A 26,244-nucleotide genomic window follows, 5' to 3' on the forward strand; every position below is an offset into this window, starting at 1 on the left:
CGAACTTGGGGAGCTTTGGCTTGGTGGACAAAGGGCAGAGGAAGGAATTACAAGAGGCAGCATGGGATGTCCATGGGATTAGTGCAGTTGAGCGAGCTGATCTCTGGAGCAACTGCATGGTGGTGAGGAGCACGCAAGTTTGGCAGGAGCAGTCGAGCCTGGGGTGCCAGTCAAACCAAGTCCAGTGAAGGTTCATGAAGGAGTTCTGAAGGATGAGTCAGTGGCCATGGGAAGCAATGGATAGCAACAAAACAGAAATGATTCAACAGCTTGAGAACAGAATCCAAAGTAGGATGGGAAGCACCAGTAACAGATCAAAGCTAGCCCAGTGTGGAGGGAAAAGTCCCAACAGTGGAGCAGAAATTCCCTCTGCCATCTCACTGCTCTGCACAAGAACAAGGTGCTCGAGCGATGCTCTCGTCAATGTGCTGGAATTTCCTGCATACAGCAAACACTTTCAAAGGGAAGTTGGAGTTTCTCTTTTATTAAAAACAGTTCTATTCATTTTCTTCAAAGATTTAAAATTACTTCAAACCTCTGCAACCTTTCTGCTAGCCTGCATTTGATTACTCTTTGTTCTAGGATCATGCTTTTTGTTACATTAGTTGTAAAAATGGAACAGCAACACTTTTGCTGTTTCTTAACACCTAATATTTAATACAAGTACCCACAGCTATGATGACAGCAAACCACATAGGGCTTTCTGCATCCCCAAGTGTTTGCCACAAAGGTTAAACAGTTCTGGGACAACTAGAATCTGCATTCATACCCTTACTTATCAAGAGCCTGATTTGAAGTGATACAATGGCATCCATTCCAGATGAACTCCTACAACCCAGCTTGACACTGCATTCGCTACAAGCACCAAGTTGGTAACATAATAATATCAAGTTAACCTTTGGTGTAAAGGATGAACTAGATAATGGGATAGTAAACAACTTCAAAGGGAAACAATGATGCAGAAAGAAAGTAGGTAACACATTGAACATGAAAAGAATAACACAAAGCCATTTAGTGCAAAGTGTCAAGTTCTTTAGCTTTTAAACTCAAAGCTGGAAAGTACCACTCTGGCTTATCATTCAGTGGAATTTTCCAGCCCTGTACATGACCCTTGCCTGACAGTTTCTCTCATGCTAAATTTACTTGGTGCAATGCATTTGTGGAACAGCAGTGTGAACAGCCAAAGCATGCAGGCTCAAATGGATGCACAGAATGTTGCAAACCGTTCTCCGATGTCCCTTGTGAAAATGAATTCAAAATGGTGGTACTAGAGTATTGTATTTCTCTGCTACAAACATTCCATGGTAAAAAAAAAAGGACCTTTCCAGCCTTTTGATGCTTAACTGCATCGTTGTGATTTCCTGCCACTCCCTTTCAGGGGCCCGAAATTGGTCATTACATAAGGTCCGCCCATTTCTCGGCGGTATGCCGGCGGTGCATCATTTCAAACCACCGGCATACTGCTGAGACTGAAGAGCGCAATTTTGGTCGATATTTTTTCGACAGTATGCGAGCAGTGTGCAGCAGGCAATCCAGATCAACTTTCTTGTCAATGAATCATCATCATCATCATCATGGTGCGACACTGAACTGCGCATGCACGATTTCGTTTTTTTTTCATTTTTTTCCAGAGAAGCTTTTTACCCACGATTTCGGGGGTCAGGGAGTCACCTGCGCATGCACAGTGAGTTGAAGTCAAGGGAGAGAGAATGAGAAGGAGCAGCAAGCTAGTTGAAGGTCAGTTGGCTTAATAACAGATTGCAGAGTTAAAAAATATTCACAACAAATAATAATTATACAATATCACCAATAATAAGATATATTTTACAAATCAAAAATCATAATATAAATATAATGGAAAGGCTCAAAAAAAAGTCGAAGCGCAGGAACATTGAGAAGGACGGGAGGTTGAAGGCAAGGTGGAGTTACCTGCCCTTCTGAAAAATATTACGGAGAGGTACTCAGAGCTAAAGACGGGTGGTCATGGAAAGCCCCTCCCCCAAAGGAGTGCAACCGGATATGGGATGAGACAATCGACGGGATCAGGACATGGCGTGGAATCCCCCCATGCCATAGTAGTCAGATCGACAGCACCTGAGGGTGGAGAGCTGCCAGCAGCTTCCAGCCCTGAAGCCGTGCCTTCCACATCATGAGATCCTCCTGAGGCCCCATTTATTGCGCCTGCAATGTCTGACCCCCAACGACAGCAACAGCATCTGGGGTGCAGTGCTGCACGCCGGCTTGGTACCACCATGGGGAGGTCCGGGCTCAGCGGCAGTGGGAAAGGGAAGGGCAGGAGTAAGAAAGGGGGGGAATAGTCCCAAGGGTGGTGGAACACGCGGTCAAGGTCAAGGACAGTAAAGGGTCTTTTGTTGTAGTTGTTCATTTAATAATTGAAGTTTGATTTTAAAAGTTTATTCAAGTTATTAAAGTGTATTTAAAGTTATTATTAAAGTTGTTAACGTTGTTACAGTTGTTTTATAATTATAAGTTTTACAAAGTTTTAAAATTGTTGTATATTTTTTAAATTTTTACATAAATGTTTGAATTGAATTTAAGCATGCTTGTACAGTCTCAAACATTTGGGGCAACAGTCATCAGGGTCCCAAAACGCAGTTCTCCACATTCAAGCAAAGCTGCTGATGCAATAATTTTGCAGTGTGCCTTCTGCTGTGGTGATGGGTGGGGGGGAGGGGGGAGGGCAGTGGTGCCATGGGTTCATCTGGAAGCTCCTCCCCATTCTGCCCCCCCCACCCCCACCACCTCATTTTCCTCTTCTTCCTCCGCCATCTCCTACACTCTCTCCTCAGGTGGTCCCGCGATCTCCTGTGGCAATTCCTGTCCCCACATGATTGCTAAATTATGCAAAATGCAGCACACCACTGTGAACTGATCAATCAGCTCAGGGTGGTATTGCAGCCTGCCTCCCAAGTGGTCCAAGCCATCGAAAGCGCTGCTTCAGCACTCCAATTGTCTTTTCGGTAACATTATGTGTGGCTATATGGCTCTTATTATAGCGTTGCTCGGCTTCTGTCTGAAGATTCCATGGTGGGGGGGGGGGGGGGGGGGGAGCCATGTGGTGAGACCGTACCCTTTGTCCCCCAGTATCCAGCATTTACCTTGTGGCTCAGACTTCAACAGGTCAGACACAGTACTCTCATACAAGATGTGCGCATCATGGATACTCCCCGGAAAGTTGGCATTTACTGCCATTATGCATTGTGTATGGTCACATACGAGCGGCACATTGAGGGAATGGAATCCCTGATAGTTTCGGTACACCTCCACCTCCTGTAATGGTGCTCGCAGGGCAATATGGATACAGTCAAAAGCACCCTGCACCTTGGGGAATCTGGCAATGTGTGCAAATCCCAAAGCTCTGTTACTCTGGGACTTCCTGGTCATTGGGAAGTTTATAAATTCCATCCAGTGTGCATACAGTACTTCGTTAACCTGTCGAATGTAGCGATGAGTAGCTTACTGAGAAATGCAGCATATGTCCCCAGCTGATGCCTGAAAAGAGCCACATGCATAAAAGGAAAGGGCCGCAGTCACCTTCATCTCGACAGAGAGTGCAGTAATGTTGGTGGTACTGGGCTGCAGGTCTGCCTTAATGAGTTGGCAAATCTCATTGATCACTTCTTTTCGGAAGCGCATCCTTCAAACGCACTGTCGATCGGTCAGGTCCAAGTATGAGCGCTTCTCCCTGAAAATCCTTTGGGGATAAGGCCTCCTCCTCCTCCTCATCAGTCTGCGACCTCCTCCATTACCCTGATAATTCTGTTCAATAAACCTTCTCCCTTCTGGATCCTGCATTAGACAGGTAGTCAGCAATACAGGCTGAGATAGTACAGGCCCCATTCTTTATAAATCTCCAGAAGATTTTTCAATGAAAAAAATGTAACTAAAACGCCTTTGATCTTAATAATTTACTTAGTACCAATACAAATACCTCTTTTACTGTAAATTGCACTGTGAGGTCACTGTTCACCTCAGAAATATAGAGGTGCTGCTTTAGCTGACTGTTGCCGATTTCAAAATGGCGGCTCCGAGCACTACCACCCATTCCCGCCCACTTAACATCGCGTAAAACCACCTTTTCCAGGACGGTATGCAGCTCTGGTGGTATGTCAGCGGTATGCCATGAAAATCAGACTTTTTGGGTGGTATGCGGGCGGTTCTGCACGGTGGACGGTGTGCATACCGCTCGGTGGTATGTCAATGATGATTATCCCGCCGAACGGTATGGCGGCAGTATGTAGGTGTTTTTTCACCCAAATATCGATGAATTTCGGGCCCCATATGTCTGGCAGGTTAATGCAGTAATTCACATGAAGTACTGCAAATGTGTGGCCATTAACAGTCTCCTCTCTATTCTACTCCGCACATTGTCCTTGGTTGTGTTACAGGTATGTCTTTATAGGAGCCACTTAAGTATCAATATTAATCTTTAATGACTCACCACTTCCTATGTATAAAAATAGCAGTTACACAAGCTAGTCTGCTTGTTTTTCTGGTTCTATTCTTACCAAGCCTGCATTTCTGATACTGATCATGGTCACAATCTCAGCTGAATATGGAGCATACAACACCATTGTAAATTCAAGATATTTTATGGGCAAAAGTAGGAAATAAAACATGCAATATAAAAGACATAACAATCATTTCATTAAATTTATTGCAGTCTGGTAAAAGAAATGACCCTCAACATGTTCATAGCCGATGTCATCACAGCTGCCACGAGCAAGGGAAGGCCCCAAAACATTTTTTATAGTTGTTCTGGGATGTGGGCGTCGCTGGCAAGGCCGGCATTTATTGCCCTTCCCTAAATGGTGATTGCTGTGGGTTGTGAAATAAACAACGACCCCTTCCTACAAATTCTTAGCTTAATTTTGAAATGCTATTGATTGTGGGAGAGAGGGAACGAAGTGAATGCTTTATACTGAACACCATCTATCCATTACATAGTAAGTGTCCAGGATTCTGGCAGTTCATCTTGGCAGAGGGTTGGACTATCATTCTTCTACTCCAAATAACAGTTGATCAACTAAAATTGTTCCAGCTGCTTTTAACAGCTTTAAAGCAAAGCCCATATCTCTTGACTCTCACTATTCACAGCCCCTTAATTCAATAAGATATTATCACATTCTTTTAAAAATATGTAATAAGTTGAATTAATTATTTGATTATTTTTCAATTCATCAATGGTGAATTTGCCAGTTATAATTTTAAACCAATGTAATAACAATCTTTTTGATTTGTTCTTACCTGTGCAAGGCCTCTCCTCCCATATTTGTTCAGGGCAATTATCCTGGTTTTCCAATGCCTGAACTATCACAGCTCTGGAACGGGTTTGGCGACCAGTCGTTTCAAATCTCTTTCCATCCAGGCAGATCAGCTGGCACGAACTCCATGACGACCACTCAGTTAGGTGACAGTCACCTGGAGATTACAATTGAAATATTTCATGACAAGAATGCCCAGATCCAAAATGTATAACGATCACTCATACATTAAATTAGTCATTCATGCATTTGTATCATTGTAAATTGTACATATGCAAATATATGCTCCGTGTTTCAGTGAAATAAATCAGCCAATTGCTAAATATTGTGAAAAGATTGATGAAATGCTAAAATTCCTCTGCTAAAGCCATATAATCACATAACACAAGTTTATGGCTTAATTGACTGTTTTATATGTAAAATAGTTAACATGAGGGGAAATTTTGAAGTGGAAATTTTAGTAAGAAAGAAAGGAAGTAAATAAGACTTGGATTTATAGATTGCCTTTAATGACCTCAGGACATTCCAAAGTGCTTTACAGTCAATGAAGTACTTTTGAAACGATTTAGAGATGAGACGTTAAACCAAGGCACTGTCTGCCCTCTCAGGTGGACATAAAAGATCCCATGGCACTATGTCGAAGAAGAGCAGTGGAGTTATCCCCGGTGTCCTGGCCAATATTTATCTCTCAATCAACATAACAAAAACAGATTATCTGGTCATTATCACATTGCTGTTTGTGGGAGCTTGCTGTGTGCAAATTGGCTGCTGCATTTCCCACATTACAACAGTGACTACACTCCAAAAGTACTTCATTGGCTGTAAAGCGCTTTGAGACATCTGGTGGTCGAGAAAGATGCTATAAAAATGCAAGTTCTTTCTTTTACAGTCATTGTTGTAATGCAGGAAATGTGGCAGCCAATATAAGGTCCCACAAACAGCAATGTGATAATAACTAGATAACTTGGATTTTTTTTTGTGATATTGGTTGAGGGATAAATATTAGCCAGGACTTGGGATAACTCCCCTGCCCTTCTTGAAAATAATGTTATGTTGCCCAGCAACGACAACCAATGCAAGCTTAAATATTCAGCATATTAAATTTAAAGAAGCTTCAAATTATTATTCATTGCGTTTAGGCCAGAAACGTAGCCGCTGCCAATGAGTGAGATGGTGGCACGTGGTTCAGTGGATGCTGGGTAATCAGCATGAAAATCTCTTTGTTACATTTCATCCTTTCTTACCCACCTTCTAACCCAACCCCCATTATTGTTTGAGTGTGCAATTAGATGGCAAATTTAGTATTGCAATGAATTGATTTCTATTTTGTAGCGTGCTAATGTTGCAGTATAAATTTGTAGTTGAGGCCTGACCTGAATCTGGAGAGCAGCAATGTGACACTCCCTGGAGAAGTTAATCTCATATCAGTTTGACACAGCATGAAGTGTAATTTCAACAGTGACAAATCCAGTTTAAATAAATATTTGGACCTGAACATTTTAAACCTACCTAGTATTAATTTAAATATTCTGAGAGCTGTGATGTTCTTGCCTGCACTCTTGAAACATTTAGGTACTCAGTTTCATTTGCTGTGACTCGAAGTGCATCTATTCTTAGGGCACAAAGCAAATTGAATGGGCAGAGAGCTTTTATAACAAGCCTCTGCCATGTTTTCGCGGACTGCAGACATTTGCTTTTGTCTAGCTATGTCATCTTGCCCACCCTGATGAGGCCACTGAATTTCTTCCAGGAATGGAGCCATGTGCTTGGCACTGTGCTGTTGGCACCTATGTGGTCTGCTACCTACTGCCATGCTCATCTTGCCACAACCTTAGCCACCTTATGTCCAAGGCTCAGGGGCAGAATATCCTCCCACATTCTACATGTTCTGTACATATTTAGAAAAGAGTTTAACATGAAAATTCTTGGTTCTCATGGTGGTGCTTCCAAACATTTCAAGCTAGTTCATGCACCTAAAAGCCAACCAGACAACCAAACACTAGGAAGTAATGCAGGTCAACAACAGCAAAAAAAACCCAAAGCATACCCAGACAACAACAAATACAGGAAAAGGTTAGCCACAGAAGAAAATGTACAGAAAGTCTGGCACCTAATTTCGACACACCTTCTGTTGTGTATGCAGACTATAGATGTACTCTCTGTGTAGACACTGTGTATATACATGCTGGCACCACTAGAGGGTGCAACTGGTGGAGACTGGGGTTTTCTGCCCTGGTGGCAAGGTCACTACAGTTTGAGTACAACACATTGCCTTGTGGAGTCACTCATAGGTACAGTGCAGACATAATACCTTCAGTGCCTTTAAACTGCTGCAGCATTTAAGACCAACAGCAGTATACATTGGGCTGAAATTGCCCCTTTCTATAAGGCCCATGGCTGCCTGAAAGCGGCGGCCATGGGTCGGTGCGGACTGGCCGACATGCCACCGTGGAGGGGCCGCCATTTTAGATATTGCCCTCCTTTACTTTTGGAGCGGTGTAGGAGACCGTTCCGCCCACTTTCTCACCGCGTCATGCACATATGACCCTTTAATGACCGGCGGCAACCTCTTCCAGAAATTTCCCCGCGGGAGGGGCACCACCACCGGTCGGTGCCACTAACAGCTTTTGCTGTCGGTATCCTTTCTGTGACTTGGCGGCATGGCCGCCCTTAAAGGGGAGGTGGTGCTGCCGGCGACTCTATTTTATTTTTATTGTCGGCCGACTACCAGGTCAGGCTGACAATTATGCCCACGGGTTTGGCTGGGCCGCCAACAGGCAGCCTAGCACCCCGTCTTGGGTGCCAGGCTACTGGCCTGGCTGAAACGCTCTGTGATGGCCTAGTGTTTGCCACTAAAGTAGCTGCAGAGTTCGCAGCGGCTCTCACCTTTAAATGAAGGGAGGGACATTGTGACGTGTCAGCTCGATGACGTCATCAGCGCTGTGCTGATGCCTTGGAGTGTTGGCCAATTCGAACCGCTCCACTTCCGCCCCCCCTAGTGGTGGCTACTCCGACCTGCCCCCACTTTCGCCCCATTGATAAGGCCACTTCCACCCCACTCCAGAAAACCCCACAAAGTGCTGAATTTCTCCAGAATGTCCGCCTCACGCTTGGAAAACAATAGGTGTGACCCACTTCAGGCAGTGGGCAATTTCGGCCCCACAGAGTTCCTCTGCAAAGTGAGAGTGCGCCCAATGGCAGGCTGCCACAAACATTTGCTGCACACAGAGTCCATGCTAATGAGCCCGACCAGGAAATATGAGTGAGTGAATCTGCATCTGGGTAGGGCACACTTCAGGGGTGTAAAGTCCTGTCCCCTCAGTACAGATTCACACGAGGCATGTAGTGAAGTCAAGGTCACTCTGGACTTGCACCTTTATTTCACAGCTCTGGCATACTGCACTTGCCTGAGGCCTGTCCTTATATACCTGTCTCTTGCAAGTGCACCCCTGGTGGTAAGGTATGCTGGTGGTTACAGGTCATATCTTATTACAGTCATGTATAGCATGTTAGGATAGAGTTTATATATAATAATGTAAGATACATGACAAGGGGCATTATGCTCACTTTGTGCTCAGGCAAGCAAAATCAGCCCCTTAAATTTTAAACCCATGAGCGAAGAGCTCTGCACCTGATGTAATCATACACATGGACCTCTCTGCTGACCTGGACAGCAGCTTCAGCCAGCCAGGATAAACAGGGTACTGTTTATCTGGAACCCATTCTGCAGCTATTGGTCTCAGATTGGTCCCTGCACTTAAATGTAGCAAAACATTCCTATCCCACAACGGGTTATGTGCAGGAGAAACTGGCCCAATTAACTACAAATAATGTTAATTTAAAAATTTGCTTACATACAAGCAAGATCAACTTTTAATTGGCTCAGGTCCTGCTGGCTTGGGAATCTTGGGGTAGGTTTTTATCTTCGCCCCCAGGATGCCTGGCAGACCGACCATTGCAGATTCCACCTGCTTTTCAATGGAATGAAAATCGGGCAGGTTCTTTAAAGGGTGGGTGATTCGCTCGACGAGATTATCTCCAGAGGGTGAAGGCAAATATCTACCCCAATTATTCTATGCCACCATTTTTATGCTACCATTTAACATTAGTGAGAAAGATGCAGCAGAAAAAAATCAAATAAGAGCGTAACAGCAACATCTAGCTTCAACTGTTACTGGTTTTTGTTTTCTTTCGAAAACAAAGATTCTGTGTAAGTTCCCTTGTAAAGAAATATGCACAAAACAGAGTAAATTCTGGGGTAGGGGAATTCTGCTGCAAATTATAGAAATTATAAGCAACATCTGCCAAGTGAGAAACTGTGTGTTTTGAACTGTGAAGGAACCTGATTAGATGGTACTTTCCAAATCGTAAACGGTCATGTTTAACCTTTTGAACCTTCCTTGAAGGGCCTCTATGTGACCCAAGATTTCATCAAAAAATCCCATCCTGCAGTTGGTGGCACCCCTGATAAAAAGGGACTTTCTATGTCTTGAACATTGGTTCTGTGTAAGAAAACCTTTGGTAAACCTTTACTAAAGTTAATAAATGTTAGCAGTCAGTCACCCATAGAACTTTAATGGTGACTGACTGATTACAAGGTTCATACAAATATGAACAGAGTCAAAGGTAAAATAAATATGACTGGCATTTTATAGTTTGTCACACTATTTTGTATGGCATTGGTGAAAGCATCAGCTATAACTACACATTGACAGAAGCTAATCAGTGAAGTGCGCACTGTCTCAAATCATTAGCCAGTGAATTTTAATATATTCTGATGTAAGGTCATTGACCTAAAACATTAACTCTGTTTCTCTCTCCACTGATGCTGCCTAACCTGCTGAGTGTTTCCAACATTTGCTGTTTTTATTTCAGATTTCCAGCGTCCACAGTAATTTGCTTTTGTTTTTGTCATGTATGTAACCATCATGCAACGGTGACCTTCATGTGACTGTAACCTTCATTCAACTCCTGAACACTGTACCTATACCCTAGAAATGCACACCCTGACCACAGGGGGTGAACTTGTGGGAGACACTCCTCACCTGGGTTTCCAGGTATAAAAGGGGAGGTCCCACCCAGGGTCAGCATTCCTTGGTCCTGGGGAATAAAGGTTAAGGTCACGTAGTGACTGTGTCTGCAGTACATGCCTCGTGTGAATTTGTAGTAAGGTGCAGGGACACCACATTTGGCGACAGAAAACGGGAATCACTGAACCACGAGGATGGCCACCGGTAGCACAGAGGAATGTTACTGTGTGGGTGAGGACTGGGACGACTTCGTGGAGAGACTCCAGCAGAGCTTTGTCACGAAGGACTAGCTAGGAGCGGCAGCGGCTGACAAGTGGAGGGCGCAACTACTGACCCGCTGCGGGACACAGACATTTGCGCTGATGAAAGACCTGCTCGCATCCCAAAAGCCAGCGGACAAGTCCTTTGAAGAACTCGGCCAGCTGATCAGTGAGCATCTCAAGCCAGCGAGTAGCGTACACATGGCCCGGCACTGGTTCTACACACACCGGCGTCGAGTGGGACAAAACATCTCAGACTTCGTTGCGGACCTGCGGTGCTTGGCCAGTCTCTGTAAGTTCACAGACGCCTGCAGGGGAGAGATGTTAAGAGATTTCTTCATTGAGGGCATTAATCATGCCGGGATTTTCAGGAAGCTCATAGAGACCAAGGACTTGACTTTAGAAGGGGCGGCGTTGATAGCTCAGACCTTAATGGCAGGGGAAGAGGAGACCAAGCTAATTTACGCGTGCAGCCCTGGTCCCAACGTGGCGATGGACTAGGGAGTTAACATGGTGAACACGGCTAGGGACCCCATAGGCAGGCAAGGGCATTTCAAAACCGCCCAGGCAGCAACAGACTCTAGAGTGGGCCCGCAACAGGGACAATGGAAAGGGGATCGGCAATTCATACCATCACGAGGAACAATGCATCCCGCGATGGGACCATTAACACCCACCATCAGAGTGCCTAGAAACAACCAAATGGGCAATCAGAGAGGAATGCCTGGTAACAGTCCTTTTGTTAACAACAATCTCAGCTCATGCTGGAGGTGCGGGGGTAGACATACTGCAAATAGCTGCAGGTTTCAGCAATATACCTGTAGGATTTGTAACGTTAGTGGAGACTTGGCCAGGATGTGCAAAAAGGCTGTAGCGAGGCTAATCTGCGAGACAGAGGAACCAGACGAGGGGTCTGCAATGCAGGATGATGTCTGGGAAAAGCCATGGATGCTGAAGTTCAGCGGGTTCATGTGACTGATGTCCACAGCTCATACACTAAAACGCCACCCATGATGATGGAAGTTTTATTGAATGGCATCCCGGTGCACATGGAGCTGGATATGGGAGCTAGCCAGTCAATTATGAGCACCAAACAATTTGAGAGACTATGGCCACACAGAGCTAGCAGGCCCAAACTGGAACGCATTGACACACAGCTACGGACGTACACCAAAGAGATCATCCCAGTGCTAGGCAGTGAAAACTTGGTGGTAACACATAATGGATCACAGAATCGGCTGCCACTCTGGATCGTCCCGGGTAATGGCCCCACGCTCTTTGGGAGGAGTTGGCTAGCCAAGATGAATTGGAAATGGGGGGATGTGCACGCCATTTCATCTGTGGAGCGAAGTTCATGCTCACAGGTCCTACAAAAATTCGGGTCACTGTTTCAACCTGGTGTTGGAAAGTTCAAGGGCATCAAAGTAGTGATACGCATCACTCCGGACGCCAGACCAGTGCACCACAAAGCCAGAGCGGTGCCGTATGTGATGCGTGAGAAAATTGAAAGTGAATTGGACAGGCTGCTCAGAGAGGGCATAATCTCGGCCATTGAATTCAGCGACTGGGCAAGTCCCATCGTTCCTGTCCTTAAAGCAGATGGCTCGGTCAGGATTTGTGGCGACTACAAAGCCACCATCAACCGAGTGTCGCTGCAAGACCAATAACTGCTCCCGATAGTGGAGGACCTTTTTGCCACGCTGGCAAGTGGCAAGCTGTTCACGAAGCTGGACCTCACTTCAGCCTACATGACTCAGGAACTGGCTGAAGAATCCAAGCTTCTGACCACCATCACGACGCACAAGGGATTATTTATCTACAACAGGCATTCGTTTTGCGGCAGCTATCTTTCAGAGAAACATGGAAAGCTTGCTCAAATCCATTCCTGGAACAATCGTATTCCAAGACGACATCCTTATAATGGGTCGAGACACCGAGGAACACCTGCAGAACCTGGAGGAGGTACTACGCCGACTGGACCGGGTAGGCTTGTGGCTGAAAAAGGCCAAGTGTGTATTTTTGGCCCCAGAGGTCGAGTTTTTGGGCAGGAGGGTTGCCGCAGACAGGATCCAGTCCACTGAATCAAAAACGGAGGCAATCCACCGGGTGCCCAGGCCCGGTAAGATGTCGGAGTTGCGATCATTCCTGGGACTTTTCAACTATTTCGGGAACTTTCTGCTGAACTTAAGCACTTTGTTGGAGCCGTTACACATGCTCCTGCATAAAGGTTGTGAATGGCTTTGGTGGGACTGTCAAAAACAGGCTTTCAATAAGGCGAGGAGCCTACTGTGTTCTAACAAACTGTTGACTTTGTATGACCCCTGTAAAAAACTGGTTTCAACGTGCGATGCATCATCCTACGGGGTTGGGTGTGTGTTGCAGCAGGGTAATGATGACGGTCGACTCCAACCGGTGGCTTATGCCTCCAGGTCGCTCTCCCAGGCAGAGCGTGGATACGGCATGGTCGAAAAGGAAGCACTCGCTTGTGTTTACGGTGTGAAAAAGATGCACCAGTACCTTTTCGGTAGACGGTTCGAGCTAGAAACGGACCACAAGCTGTTAACACCCTTGTTACCCGACAGCAAGACTGTCAATGCCAAAGCGTCAGCTCGCATACAGTGATGGGCCCTCACGCTGGCTGCATATGACTACACCATACGGCACCGGCCAGGCACCAAAATTGCACTGACGCGCTCAGCAAGCTCCCACTGAACACCACTGAGGGGGCATCGGAGCAAAGCGCTGAGATGGTCATGGCCGTTGAGGCTTTTGACACTGCAGGCTCCCCCATCACAGCCCGCCAGATCAAACTCTGGACCAACAGAGACCCCCTCCTATCCATGATAAAGAAATGTGCGCTGACTGGGGATTGGGCGCCCGCACACGGGGCGTGCCCCGAGGAGGTCAGATCGTTTCAGAGACGGATGGATGAGCTCTCCATCCAAGTCGACTGCCTGCTATGGGGCAGCCAGATAGTCATGCCCCAGAAAGGAAGGGAAGCGTTCATCAGGGAACTCCACAGTGAGCACCCCGGCATCGTGTTAATGAAGGCCATTGCCCGGTCACATATATTGTGGCCGGGGATTGACTCAGACCTGGCACACTGGGTTCGCAGGTGCACGACGTGTGCCCAGCTGGATATTCACGTAGACTATGCGGGCCCGTTCATGGGGAAAATGTTCCTGATCGTTGTCGATGCATACACGAAATGGATCGAGTGCATCATATTAAACTCGTGCATGACATCCATCATCGTGGAGAGTCTGCGTACGGTTTTCGCGACCCACGGCTTGCCGGACATCCTGGTCAGCGACAATGGCCCATGTTTCACCAGCCATGAATTCCAGGAGTTTATGTCGGGCAATGGCATCAAACATGTCCGGACAGCGCCGTTCAAACTGGCTTCCAATGGTCAGGCAGAACGTGCGGTCCAAGTCATAACACAGGGCATGCTACGCATCCAAGGACCCTCCCTTCAGTACCGCCTATCGCGCCTCCTGCTGGCCTACAGGTCCCGCCCACACTCGCTTACGGGAGTCCCGCCAGCGGAACTCCTCATGAAACGCACGCTTAAAATGTGGCTGTCCCTCATTCACCCAGCCCTGGCAGACATTGTTGAGGGCAAGCGCCAGTCCCAAACTGAGTTCCATGATCGAAACTCAAGGGAGAGGTGTATAGAAATGGATGACCCGATATTTGTTCTTAACCATGCTTTGGGACCCAAGTGGCTTGAGGGCACAGTAATTGGCATAGAAGGGAATAGCGTCATAGTGGTCAGACTAAACAATGGGCAGATATGCCGCAAACACTTGGACCAAGTCAAGAAAAGGTTCAGCATTGACACGGAGGAACCTGAAGAAGAGCATGAGATGTCACCCACACCACTGTCAGTGGACAAGCAACAAGGACAGTCCACAGCATGCGGCAGCCCGGAGAGGCTGGAATCACCTCAGGTGACAGAGACGCATGCCAAGGCTCAGCCACCAGAGCTCCAACTGCAGCGCTCCACAAGACAGCGTCGACCACCTTTGACACAAAAAGACATAAGGGGGGGAGGTGATGTCATGTATGTAACCATTGTGCAACGGTAATCTTCATGTAACTGTAACCTTCATGCAACTCCTGTACATTGTACTTATACCCTAGAAATGCACACCCTGACCACAGGGAGTGAACTTATGGGAGACACTCCTCACCTGGATTTCCAGGTATAAAAGGGGAGGTCCCACCCAGGGTCAGCACTCCTTGGTACTACTGGGGAATAAAGGTTAAGGTCACGTAGAGACTGTGTCTGCAGTACATGCCTCGTGTGAGTTTGTAGTAAGGTGCAGGGACACCACAGTTTTCACTTTCTGAGGGTTCAATTTTCCCTAAAGCCTTTTTTCGGCGTACTTGGTTACGCCCGTTTTTTGGGGGCCCCAAGTATGCCAAAAAAAAATGTTCAAAGTTTCCCCGCTTTATTTCTTCATTTTGGCGCAGCCTAACCTGTCCTTTAGTTTTGGGGGTGGAACCTTGATCTGCGCCAAAAAGATCGGACTGCCACGGTCATCATCATCATCATCATAGGCAGTCCCTTGGAATCGAGGAAGACTTGCTTCCACTCCGAAAGTGAGTCCTTTGGTGGCTGAACAGTCCAATACGAGAGCCATAGACCCTGTCACAGGTGGGACAGACATTCGTCGGGGGAAGGGGGGTTGGGACTGATTTGCCGCACACTCCTTCCGCTGCCTGCGCCTGACCTCTTCACGCTCGCGGCGTTGAGATTCGAAGAGCTCAACGCCCTCCCGGATGCACTTTCTCCATCTCGGGCGGTCTTCGGCCAGGGACTCCCAGGTGTAGTGGTGCTATTGCACTTTACCATGGAGGCTTTGAGGATGTCCTTGTAATGTTTCCGCTGCCCACCTTTGGCTTGTTTGCCATGAAGGAGCTCTGCGTAGAGCAATTGCTTAGGGAGTTTTGTGTCTGGCATGCAAACTATGTGGCCTGCCCAGCGAGGCTAATCGAGTGTGGTCAGTGCTTCAATGCTGGGGATGTTAGCCTGGGCGAGGTCACTGATGTTTGTGCGCCTGTCCTCCCAGGGGATTTGCAGGATCTTGCGGAGACATCGTTGGTGATATATCTCCAGCGACTTGAGGTATCTTCTGTACATCGTCCATGCCTCTGATCCATACAGGAGGGCGTGTATTACTACAGCTCTGTAGACCATGAGCTTGGTGGTAGATTTGAGGGCCTGGTCTTCAAACACACTTTTCCTCAGGCAGTCAAAGGCTGCACTGGCGCACTGGAGGTGATGTTGAATCCCCCTATCAATGTCTGCCTTTGTTAATAAAAGGCTCCCGGGGTATGGGAAGTGGTCCACGTTGTCGAGGGCTGCACCGTGAATCTTGATGGCTGCGAGGCAGTGCTGTGCGGCGAGTACAGGCTGGTGGAGGACCTTTGTCTTACAGATGTTAAGCCACAGGTTGCCATGGTAACCAGAGACACACTGCGGGCTGAGGCTGCAAAGTGAAACATACAGCCAACTCGCAACATATTAAAATACATTGCAGCTACTTAAAAACACAATGCCCCAGAAATTCCTCTCGAGGACTTCCCACGGGCAAAGCACTAATACGCACTTACCTGAAGCTGCTAGGCCCGCTTGAGATCCCGGTCCGGAGGCCTCTCGTGACCGCACGTCGCAGCGCGTTCACGTTGGGACGTCCGCAGGAGTCACTTGGGCCTGGACACTCAATCACAGGTAAGTATTTTCTCATTCATAGGAGCAAGAGTTTCGTAAGTCCGAATCTCCTATTACTATGAATGAGAAACACCCCAAAACACACAAACACTACATAAAACATTTTAAAAAACACCTCACATAAATAGACTAATAGAAATTAAAGTTGCTATAAATGTTTTTTAAAGAAAAAATTTGCTGATTTTTTAAAAACGTTTTAATTCTGGTTAAAAATAAATGTAATGTATTGGGCAGGATTTTTAAAAATAATATGTGCTTTTTTTATTTTTTATGTTTTAAGTGTGTTTTAAAACTCTTATGCCTGTAAAAGTAGGCTATGCGTCTGCTTCTATCAGGCGCAAGAGTTTTGAGGACATTTGCTGAGCAAGATATGCATAAATCCCGTAATTTTGCCCATGCAAATAACCTCGCTCCCGATCTGCGGGAGATCTGTCAAGCTCCAGTTTTTAGCGCATGCGCATTGTATGCTAAATAACGGCTTTTTCGATGCCTTCGTACGGGCCCGGGACGTTGGAATTTCTGGGCCATTAAAATACATTGCAGCAACTTAAAAACACATTAACTACATTGCAGCAACGTACCTCTAATTATTAAGGTGTCCCCCCCCTCCCGATGCCAGTCCGCTCCCCGCCCTTAGCCCTGGTCAAGTAGCCTCCCCCCCGCTCCGCTCCCCCGCCACTAGCCCTGGCCGAGTGGCCTCCTGGTCCACTCCCCCGCCCGCCCCTAGCCCCGAGTGCCTTGCCAGTCCCGCTCTCCCGCCTCTAGCCCTGGCCAAGTGGCCTCCCAGTCCGCTCCCCCACCCCTAGCCCTGGCCGTCTGCCTTGCCGGTCTGCTACCCCGCACCTAGCCCCGAGTGCCTTGCCAGTCCCGCTCCTCCACCCCTAGGCCTGGCCGAGTGGCCTCCCGGTCTGCTGCCCCATCTGCCCCTAGCCCCGAATGCCTTGGCGGTCCTGCTCCCCTGCCCCGAGTACCTTGCCGGTCCCAGTCCCCGCCCCTATCCCAGGCCGAATGGCCTCCCGGTCTACTCCCTGCCTCTATCCCAGGCCGAATGGTCGCCTCCCTCCCGGTCTCCACACCTATCTACAATCGAAAGGCTTCCCCCCTCTCCCCTTCTCTCTTACCTCTCCTGCTGCTGCTGTCCGGGCATCTGCTGCACTTACCTGCGCCGATTTCCTTAACTCTCCAGAGGTTTTTCTGCAGAGGCCACATATTCTGGCCTAAGAAGAACTGGAGTAACTCTCAGCTGCCCAAACTTTCCTAAATGGACAGAATTGGTGCAGGTGGCAGGTTACGCCCCTTTGGCTGAAAAAAAAACTTACCGAAAAAAATCGTAACTGGTGCAAATTGATCGGGGAAACTGTGTTTTTTTTAACTTCGGCCAAAGAAAGCAGCCTGCTCCAAAAAAACACGCAAATCACTGGGGAAAATTGAGCCCATAATCTTATGGTTTTAACCACACTGGAATCTTTCCAGATGGACTCACTAACATTGGATACCCTATTTTGTACAATTATACGTTATTAGTACAGTGCCAGCAGTATGGCATCTATTTTTCTATTTCACCTTGGAAGCACCTTGGAATATTTATCTTCATTAAAGATGCTATATTGTTGTTCTGCTAATATCAGAAATAGTAAGTAACAATATTTTAAAAAAATCTCAGTGATCACAGTAGTTTACTAAGTCAGAATTGCACAATAACATTGATATGAATATGGCAATTACATAACTAATTGCATATATTAATACTAATATCATAAAACTCTAATGATCTTACCATTTACAAAAGATTCAAATTATCAGAAATAACAAAAGCATTGTAATAATATTTTGAAGGACTTTTATATTAATCTGTGATGATTTTCACACTTTAAGTCAATAAATTGCCAATGTGATTATCACAAATCAAATCCAAAGCAGGATGCATTGGTCGATCAATTTATATCTATATAAGATAGTCATGTGGCACTTTACCTGGACAAGGCACTGAACAAGGGACTTTTAGTCCCAACTCAATATCGTTTATTCCATTTGGCCGATTGCCACACATTTCATTCTCCACCACTTTTGCTGAATCAGTAAGTATCCCACCATGAACGATACAAGAGAGGTTACGCACTTTAAAAGCATCACCACACTGTGCACCCTGCAAAATAAAGTAATTGCTGATAATTGTCTTTTGAGGCCTTAAATAAATGACTCATAAGTGAGATTCAAATCAAATTCACACAGCAGTGTCTGAATTGAGCAATTCGAATGTTAAAATGTAGTTACCTGAATTTTGCCCACTTCAGAATGACTGATGCTTTAAAAAAAAATCTTATTTTCATTGTCCCACTACATGCTTCCCTGTCATTATACAGGATAGTTGGAAAGCAGTTAAATGAGCAAAATCTGGGTCCCAAAGCTAAATACTGAAGCAAATTGAATTCTTACTCCTCCTGGCAATTACATGCAAATCAATGGTGCTCAACAGCAATCTGGGAATGAAACAATGCGAGTGGCGAAGAAGAATCAATATACATGAGACAGATTTTAATTTCTTATTCTGAAATAGTCTTATTTGAAAGCAAGATATGTAGCAGAGAACTTCCCAATGGCATGTTAAAATACCAGGGCAATTCTTGACCTTGCATAACGACAGTCTTATTTGTACCCACAGAAATCTTCTGTTAATATATTATGAAAAACATGTAGGTGGGTTGAAAATGTAATTATTCTTTAGCTCCATAGTGCCTTTACAAGATAAGTAAAATGACAGCCTGTAGTCAGATAACATATTCGATGTATTTATGAGTGGGAGCACTAAAGCTGAACAGAAATCCATAAAATGGTCCGTTTTTTCACTGTTGTGAACAATGTGGTGCAATAGTAGTTAATAAGCAAATATTTCAGTGGGAGTATGTTGAAATCTTTGTCAAACTATTTTTGTAATTATATAACATCCAGCACACACAGAGTGATACAGTGGCTGTTATTAGTTTTAAGATATATTAAAATTGAAGAACCAACATGAAAACATAATTGCTATATAGTCCAACCCCACCTATTTTCCAAGCAAATAACATTTTGTAATACATTATCTCTAATAAAATATCTTACCCGAGATGCTATAGTGCCGGTAGTAAATTAGCTCTGTATCTCACTTTTTACAATTTCAGTGATATAGGATTTCAATGTGCAGATAGAAGGGTTGGAACAAGCAAATTTCAATTAGTGTAGCGCAAGAAGTGCCTACAGTAATTTTTCAGCAGGACACTGCTTTCAGCCCTCCACTTTGCAGTGCTCCTGGGTTGCAGCCATACTTTTCCATCATTCTATACATTCAATTTCTATATATTATTTCTGTGGAATTCTCTACCACAGAAAGTTGTTGAGGCCAATTCACTAAATATATTCAAAAAGGAGTTAGATGTAGTCCTTACTACTAGGGGGAATCAAGGGGTATGGTGAGAAAGCAGGGGTACTGAAGTTGCAGGTTCAGCCATGAACTCATTGAATGGCGGTGCAGGCTCGAAGGGCCGAATGGCCTACTCCTGCACCTATTTTCTATGTTTCTATTTTTCTATCTTATCCTGAAACCTTTTAAAACTGATCACAGTGTAAGAAAAGCATGGATACAATTAAACAATTAAAATATACGACCGTTATTTATACAATGGTGCACTATTTCTTTAAGGCCTCCGAAACCTGCATCCAATTAACATACTTCTGAATCCACCATGTACAATGAACTTCTCTGTAATCTTATCAGTTTCACCGTGAGTCTGATCCCCCCCAACTTCTGTTTATAGCTCCATCAGAGTCAAGATAAATTGGTCATTTTCAGGTTGATAAACTGTATATAGTGGGGTGCCACAGGGATCAGTGCTGGGGCCTCAACTATTTACCATCAAGAGTAATGATTTGGAACATGCTGATGATAGAAAGATAGGGGGGAAAACAAATTGTGAAGAGGACATAAAGAATGTGCAAAGGGATATAGATAGGTTAAGTGAGTGGGCACAAAATTGGCAGATGGAATATAATGTGAGAAAATGTGAAGTAATCTACTTTGGTAGGAGGAATAAAAAACAAATTATTATTTAAATAGGGAGAGACTACAAAATGCTGCAGTACAAAGTGATCTGGTGGTCCTTGTATATGAAACACAAAAAGTAAGCATGCAGATACAGCAAGTAATTAGGAAGGTAAATGGAATGTTGGCCTTTATTGTAAGGGGGATGGAGTATAAAAGTAGGGAAGTCTTGCTACAACTGTAGAAACATAGAAACATAGAAAATAGGTGCAGGAGTAGGCCATTCAGCCCTTCGAGCCTGCACCACCATTCAATAACATCATTGCTGATCATTCACCTCAGTACCCCTTTCCTGCTTTCTCTCCATACCCCTTAATCCCTTTAGCCGTAAGGGCCATATCTAACTCCCTCTTGAATATATCCAATGAACTGGAATCAACAAGTCTCTGCGGTAGAGAATTCCACAGGTTAACAACTCTCTGAGTAAACAAGTTTCTCTTCATCTCAGTCCTAAATGGCTTACTCCTTATCCTTAGACTGTGTCCCCTGGTTCTGGACTTCCACAACATCGGGAACATTCTTCCTGCATCTAACCTGTCCAGTCCCGTCAGAATTTTATATGTTTCTATGAGATCCCCTCTCATCCTTCTAAACTCCAGTGAATATTGGCCCAGTCGATCCAGTCTCTCCTTATATGTCAGTCCTGCCATCCCGGGAATCAGTCTGGTGAACCTTCGTTGCACTCCCTCAATAGCAAGAACGTCCTTCCTCAGATTAGGATACAAAAACTGAGCACAATATTCCAGGTGAGGCCTCACCAAGGCCCTGTACAACTGCAGTAAGACCTCCCTGCTCCTATACTCAAATCCCCTAGCTATGAAGGCCAACATACCATTTGCCTTCTTTGCCTCCTGCTGTACCTGCATGCCAACTTTCAATAACTGATGTACCATGACACCCAGGTCTCATTTCACCTCCCCTTTTCCTAATCTGCCGCCATTCAGATAATATTCTGCCTTCATGTTTTTGCCACCAAAATGGATAACCTCACATTTATCTACGTTATACTGCATCTGCCATGCATTTGCCCACTCACCTAACCTGTCCAAGTCACCCTGCAGCCTCTTAGCATCCTCCTCACAGCTCACACTGCCACCCAGCTTGGTGTCATCTGCAAACTTGGAGATGTTACACTCAATTCCTTCATCTAAATCATTAATGTATATCGTAAATAGCTGGGTTCCCAGCATGGAGCCCTGCGACACCCCACTAGTCACTGCCTGCCATTCTGAAAAGGACCCGTTTATCCAACTCTCTGCTTCCTGTCTGCCAACCAGTTCTCTATCCACGTCCATACATTACCCCCAATACCATGTGCTTTAATTTTGCACACCAATCTCTTGTGTGGGACCTTGTCAAAAGCCTTTTGAAAGTCCAAATATACCACATCCACTGGTTCACCCTTGTCCACTCTACTAGTTACATCGTCAAAAAATTCCAGAAGATTTGTCAAACATGATTTCCCTTTCATAAATCTATGATGATTTGGACCAATCCTGTCACTGCTTTCCAAATGCGCTGCTATTTCATCTTCAATAATTGATTCCAGCATTTTACCCACTACTGATGTCAGGCTAACTGGTCTATAATTACCCATTTCCTCTCTCCCTCCTTTTTTAAAAAGTGGGGTTACATTAGCTATCCTCCAGTCCATAGGAACTGCTCCAGAGTCGATAGACTGTTGGAAAATGATCACCAATGCATCCACTATTTCTAGGGCCACTTCCTTAAGTACTCTGGGATGCAGAATACAGAGTGTTAGTGAAACCACACCCGGAGTACTTCATACAGTTTTGGTCTCCATATTTAAGGAGGGATATACTTGCATTGGAGACAGTTGAGAGAAGGTTCACTAGGTTCATTCCTGAGATGGAGGGATTGTCTTATAAAAAGGTTGAGCAGGTTTGGCCCATACTCATTGGAGTTTAGAAGAATGAGAGGTGATCTTATTGAAAGATATAAGATTCTGAGGGAGCTTGACAGGGTAAATGCAGAGAGGACGTTTCCACTCGTGGGGGAATCTAGAACTAGGAGGCATATTTTCAGAATAAGGGTTCACCCATTTAAAATGGAGAGGAGGAAGAATTTCTTCTCTCAGAGGGTGCTGAATCTTTGGAATTTTCTACCCCAGAGAAATGTGGAGGCTGGGTCATTGAATAGATTTAAGGTGGAGATAGACAGATTTTTGAATTATGCAGGTGTCAAGGATTATGGCGAGCTTGCAGGAAAGTGGAGCTGAGGCCAAGACCAGATCAGCCATGATCTTATTGAATGGCGGAGCAGGCTCGAGGGGCCAGATGACCTACTCCTGCTCCTATTTCTTATATTCTTTTCTCTAAGTTTTTGCGTCTGTCTGTTTCTCTCTAATTTATCTTTGCCTCACTTGCAAATCATTCACCACTCTACACAAACACTGGATTATTACCAAACTGTATAAAAACAGTGTCCAAATAAGCTCAGTACTTAGCATGCTGTTGTTGCCAATAATTCCCTCCCAAATTTCTACTGCAATGCACTAAATGAGAAGAGTTAATGCAAAAGATATTTGGCAATGCAGCACTCGCTCAGCCTAGATCATTGCTCACATTCTGGAGGGGGCTTGAACTCAAACCTTCTGACTCACAGGTGAGTGCTATCACTGAGCCAAGCTGTCATCTAATATCCAATACCACAATAGACAACTCAGAGGCTAAACTGGTTAGCAATTATTTTTAGAGATAAAGGAATATATTTTTCACAAGCTCTGAAAAATCTTCATGCCATTTAAGAGCTTATTTATCCTCTACTGAATGATATGATGAGGGTGGAGTGCAAAAAAATGATATCCTCTGCATTGGATTTTGTGGTGGGTCAGCGGGCACAATCAGTGGGTCGTGTGGGAAAATGTTCTTTTTTCCCCAGTGGGTCAGGACCCCGCTGTCAACTCACTGCCATGTGCCTTTACCACGTGCTCTGTCATTGCTGAGCAGGCCTGACATGCAGTGGCGGGGGAGGCAGTTAAAATCATTAGTGGCTTGTTTGCAGCCACTTATCAATGGTTGGATTTGACAGGTCGCCCACCAGTTTCCCACTATGTCTAGACCTCGTCTGTGAAGCTGAGGCAGGAGGTCAGTGGCCATTGGATCAGCTGATGAGTTGACAGCTGAAAATGTCAAATTAAAGCTCCCAGCTGATTGTGAAATGTTCCTGTTAACCATTAGCTTCTGTAAACTGCATTTACACTACAGATTCAGAATGCTGCAAGTCCCCGGAAACCAGGTAGGTGATTGGTTGGTAAGTATTTTTCTCTCTCTATTTTTCTAAACTTGGACAATGGTTTAACTTAAGAGCTGGGATTACAGATTAAAACTATACACAGATAATTAAAAATTCAAAACTTGAAAAATGAATCAATTAAATAAATAGATTAGAGATGGCAGGGCAGGCAATGTGTTACAGCTGCAACATGTGGGAGCTGGTGCACATTAGTGTGATCCATGGCAACCACATCTGCAGCATGTGTTGGAGGATCGAGGAACTTCAGCTCCGAGTTGATGAGCTGGAGTCCGAGCTTCAAACACTGCGACACATCAGGGAGGGGGAGAGTTACCTGGACAATGTGTTCCAGCAGTCAGTCACAACCCTTAGGTTAAATAATTCAAATTTGATCTCTGGTCAGGGATAGGAGGGTGTGACTATGAGTGAGGCAGATATGGGAACCAAGATGTAGTGATGGAGGAGCCTCAGCCCTTGCTCTTGTTCAACAGGTATGAGGTTCTTGCTCCCTGTATGGACGAGAGCAGGGACTGCAGGGAGGATGAGCAAACTGACCACAGCACCGTGGTACAGGGAACCATTCAAGTGGGGGGAGTAAAAAGAAATTTAGTAGTGGTAGCGGATAGGATAGTTAGGGGGATAGATACCGTTCTCTGCATGCAGCCGAGAGCATGAGTTCCGAAGACTGTGTTGCCTGCCCGGAGCCAGGGTTAAGGACATCTCCTCTGGGCTGGAGAGGAACTTGGAGTGAGAGGGTAAAGAGCCAGTTGTCGTGGTCGATGTAGGTACCAATGACATTGATAGGACAAAGAAAGATGTTCTACTAAGGGTGTATGAGCAGCTAGGGGCTAAATTAAAAAGGAGAACAACAAAGGTAATAATCTCTAGATTATTACCTGAGCCACGAGCAAATTTGCATAGGGTAAATAAGATCAGAGAGATGAACGCATGGCTCAAAGATTGCTGTGGGAGAAATGGGTTTCGATTCTTGGGACACTGGCACCAGTACTGGGGTAAGAGGGAACTGTTCCGTTGGGACAGGCTTCATTTGAACCAGGCTGGGACCAGTGTCCTGGTAAATCGATTAACTAGGGCTGTAGATAGGGCTTTAAACTAAATAGTGGGGGGAGGTGCAGGTGAGCGGAAATTTAAAAAGTCAAAAAGAAAGGAGAGGGCATTAGTGCAGGGTAGCGATAGGGGTAATGATAACCAGAGTGTGACAGGAAGGGACAAAGCATATAAACATAAGAGTGCATCAGGTGAGGTCAGATTCGGGAAAATGGTAAAAAGACAAAATTAAAAGCTCTTTATCTGAATGCACGAAGCATTCGTAAAAAGATAGATGAATTGGCGGCACAAATAGAAATATATGAGTATGATCTGATAGACAATACAGAAATGTGGTTGCAAGGTGACTAAGGCTGGGAACTGAATATTTAAGACATTTCGGAAGGATAGGCAGAAAGGAAAAGGAGGTGGGGTAGCTCTGTTGATAAGGGATGAGATCTTTGCACTGGTGAGAAATGATATTGGCTCAGAACATCAAGATGTAGAATCAGTTTGATTGAGATAACAAATAATAAGGGAAAGAAGTCATTGCTGGGAGTAGTCTAGTAGTCTAGAGTCCCCTAATAGTAGCTGCACTGTAGGACAGAGTTTAAATCAAGAAAATAAAAATATTTAGGGCTGGATTTTCCGGTCCTTTACACTCCGTGTTTCGTCCCGGAGTGACATGAAAGGCAGCGTTCAGGTCTCCTGCGTCCCGTCGCGATTCTCCGGTCGGGTTTTGCGGCGACGCTGAACAGCACCGCCGGGAAGAGCTGTGCCGGGTATACAACACCTCTAGTTGTGACACCGGCAGGAGTTTTGACTTTTGCCCGATCCGTCCGCCCGGAAGTGCGCCCGCAAAGACCGTTTGGGAATTGAGAGCGGTCCAGTGTAACCGGCAGCACAGAGGAAGGAAAAGTGCTATGAAGGTAAGTGCGAGTGCTTTACCTTTAATTTGTTTTTGCAATTTGTGTTGTGGTGGCGTGGGCAATGTTTTGGGAATGTTTTTGTGGGGGGTTTTTAAGGTTCCCCCCCTCAGCACCCCCCCCCACCCCCCGGCCTCTCTCGGAGCGCACGCGGTCCGGCTCCTTAGTTCGGGAGTTTCCCATCCTTGCGCCACGAAAAGTGTACAACGCCTCCCTTTGTGCTGCGCCCCTGACGCAAGGCCCAGATGCTCAAACTTAAATACTAAAGGGCAAACTATTCCCGGCCGGGAACTTTCCCGCCCTACCTCCGTTTTCGCCCCAAAAACAGAAAAGCCTAAAATCCAGCCCTCAATGTTTGACATCACATTAACAGAAACTTTACATGAACATTGCATAAAACATCCAAGTGCCTACCTTTGTGTGTTGTTAGTTGGTATTATTGTATTAGGATGAGGGTGAGTGTGAGGGGTGGCTAGTGAGATGGGGATGTGATAATGTAGATCGAGGGATAGGAGGAGGTGGAAGGTAAGTTGGTTTGAGTAAGAATGTGCAGGAGTAGGGTAGGGAAGGCAGAGTGACGGGCATGTGATGAGAGGCACAACAGCATGAGGTTGAGTGTGACT

General features: G+C 45.5%; 1 protein-coding gene across 7 annotated transcripts in view; it reads right to left on the reverse strand.

Moving 5' to 3' along the window:
* The window catches only part of thsd7ba (thrombospondin, type I, domain containing 7Ba), a 1,512,301-nt gene that overhangs the window by 58,165 nt on the left and 1,427,892 nt on the right, over positions 1-26,244 (reverse strand). For all 7 annotated transcript variants that reach the window (XM_070875389.1, XM_070875388.1, XM_070875385.1 and 4 more), the window contains 2 exons: positions 18,290-18,461; positions 5,269-5,442 (listed from right to left, as the gene is read on the reverse strand). In XM_070875389.1, coding sequence (XP_070731490.1) covers positions 5,269-5,442; positions 18,290-18,461 — 346 coding nt within the window. The remainder of the gene's footprint in view (positions 1-5,268; positions 5,443-18,289; positions 18,462-26,244) is intronic.

This window comes from Pristiophorus japonicus, chromosome 3, assembly GCF_044704955.1.
Source record: "Pristiophorus japonicus isolate sPriJap1 chromosome 3, sPriJap1.hap1, whole genome shotgun sequence".
NCBI classification, from domain to species: domain Eukaryota; kingdom Metazoa; phylum Chordata; class Chondrichthyes; family Pristiophoridae; genus Pristiophorus; species Pristiophorus japonicus.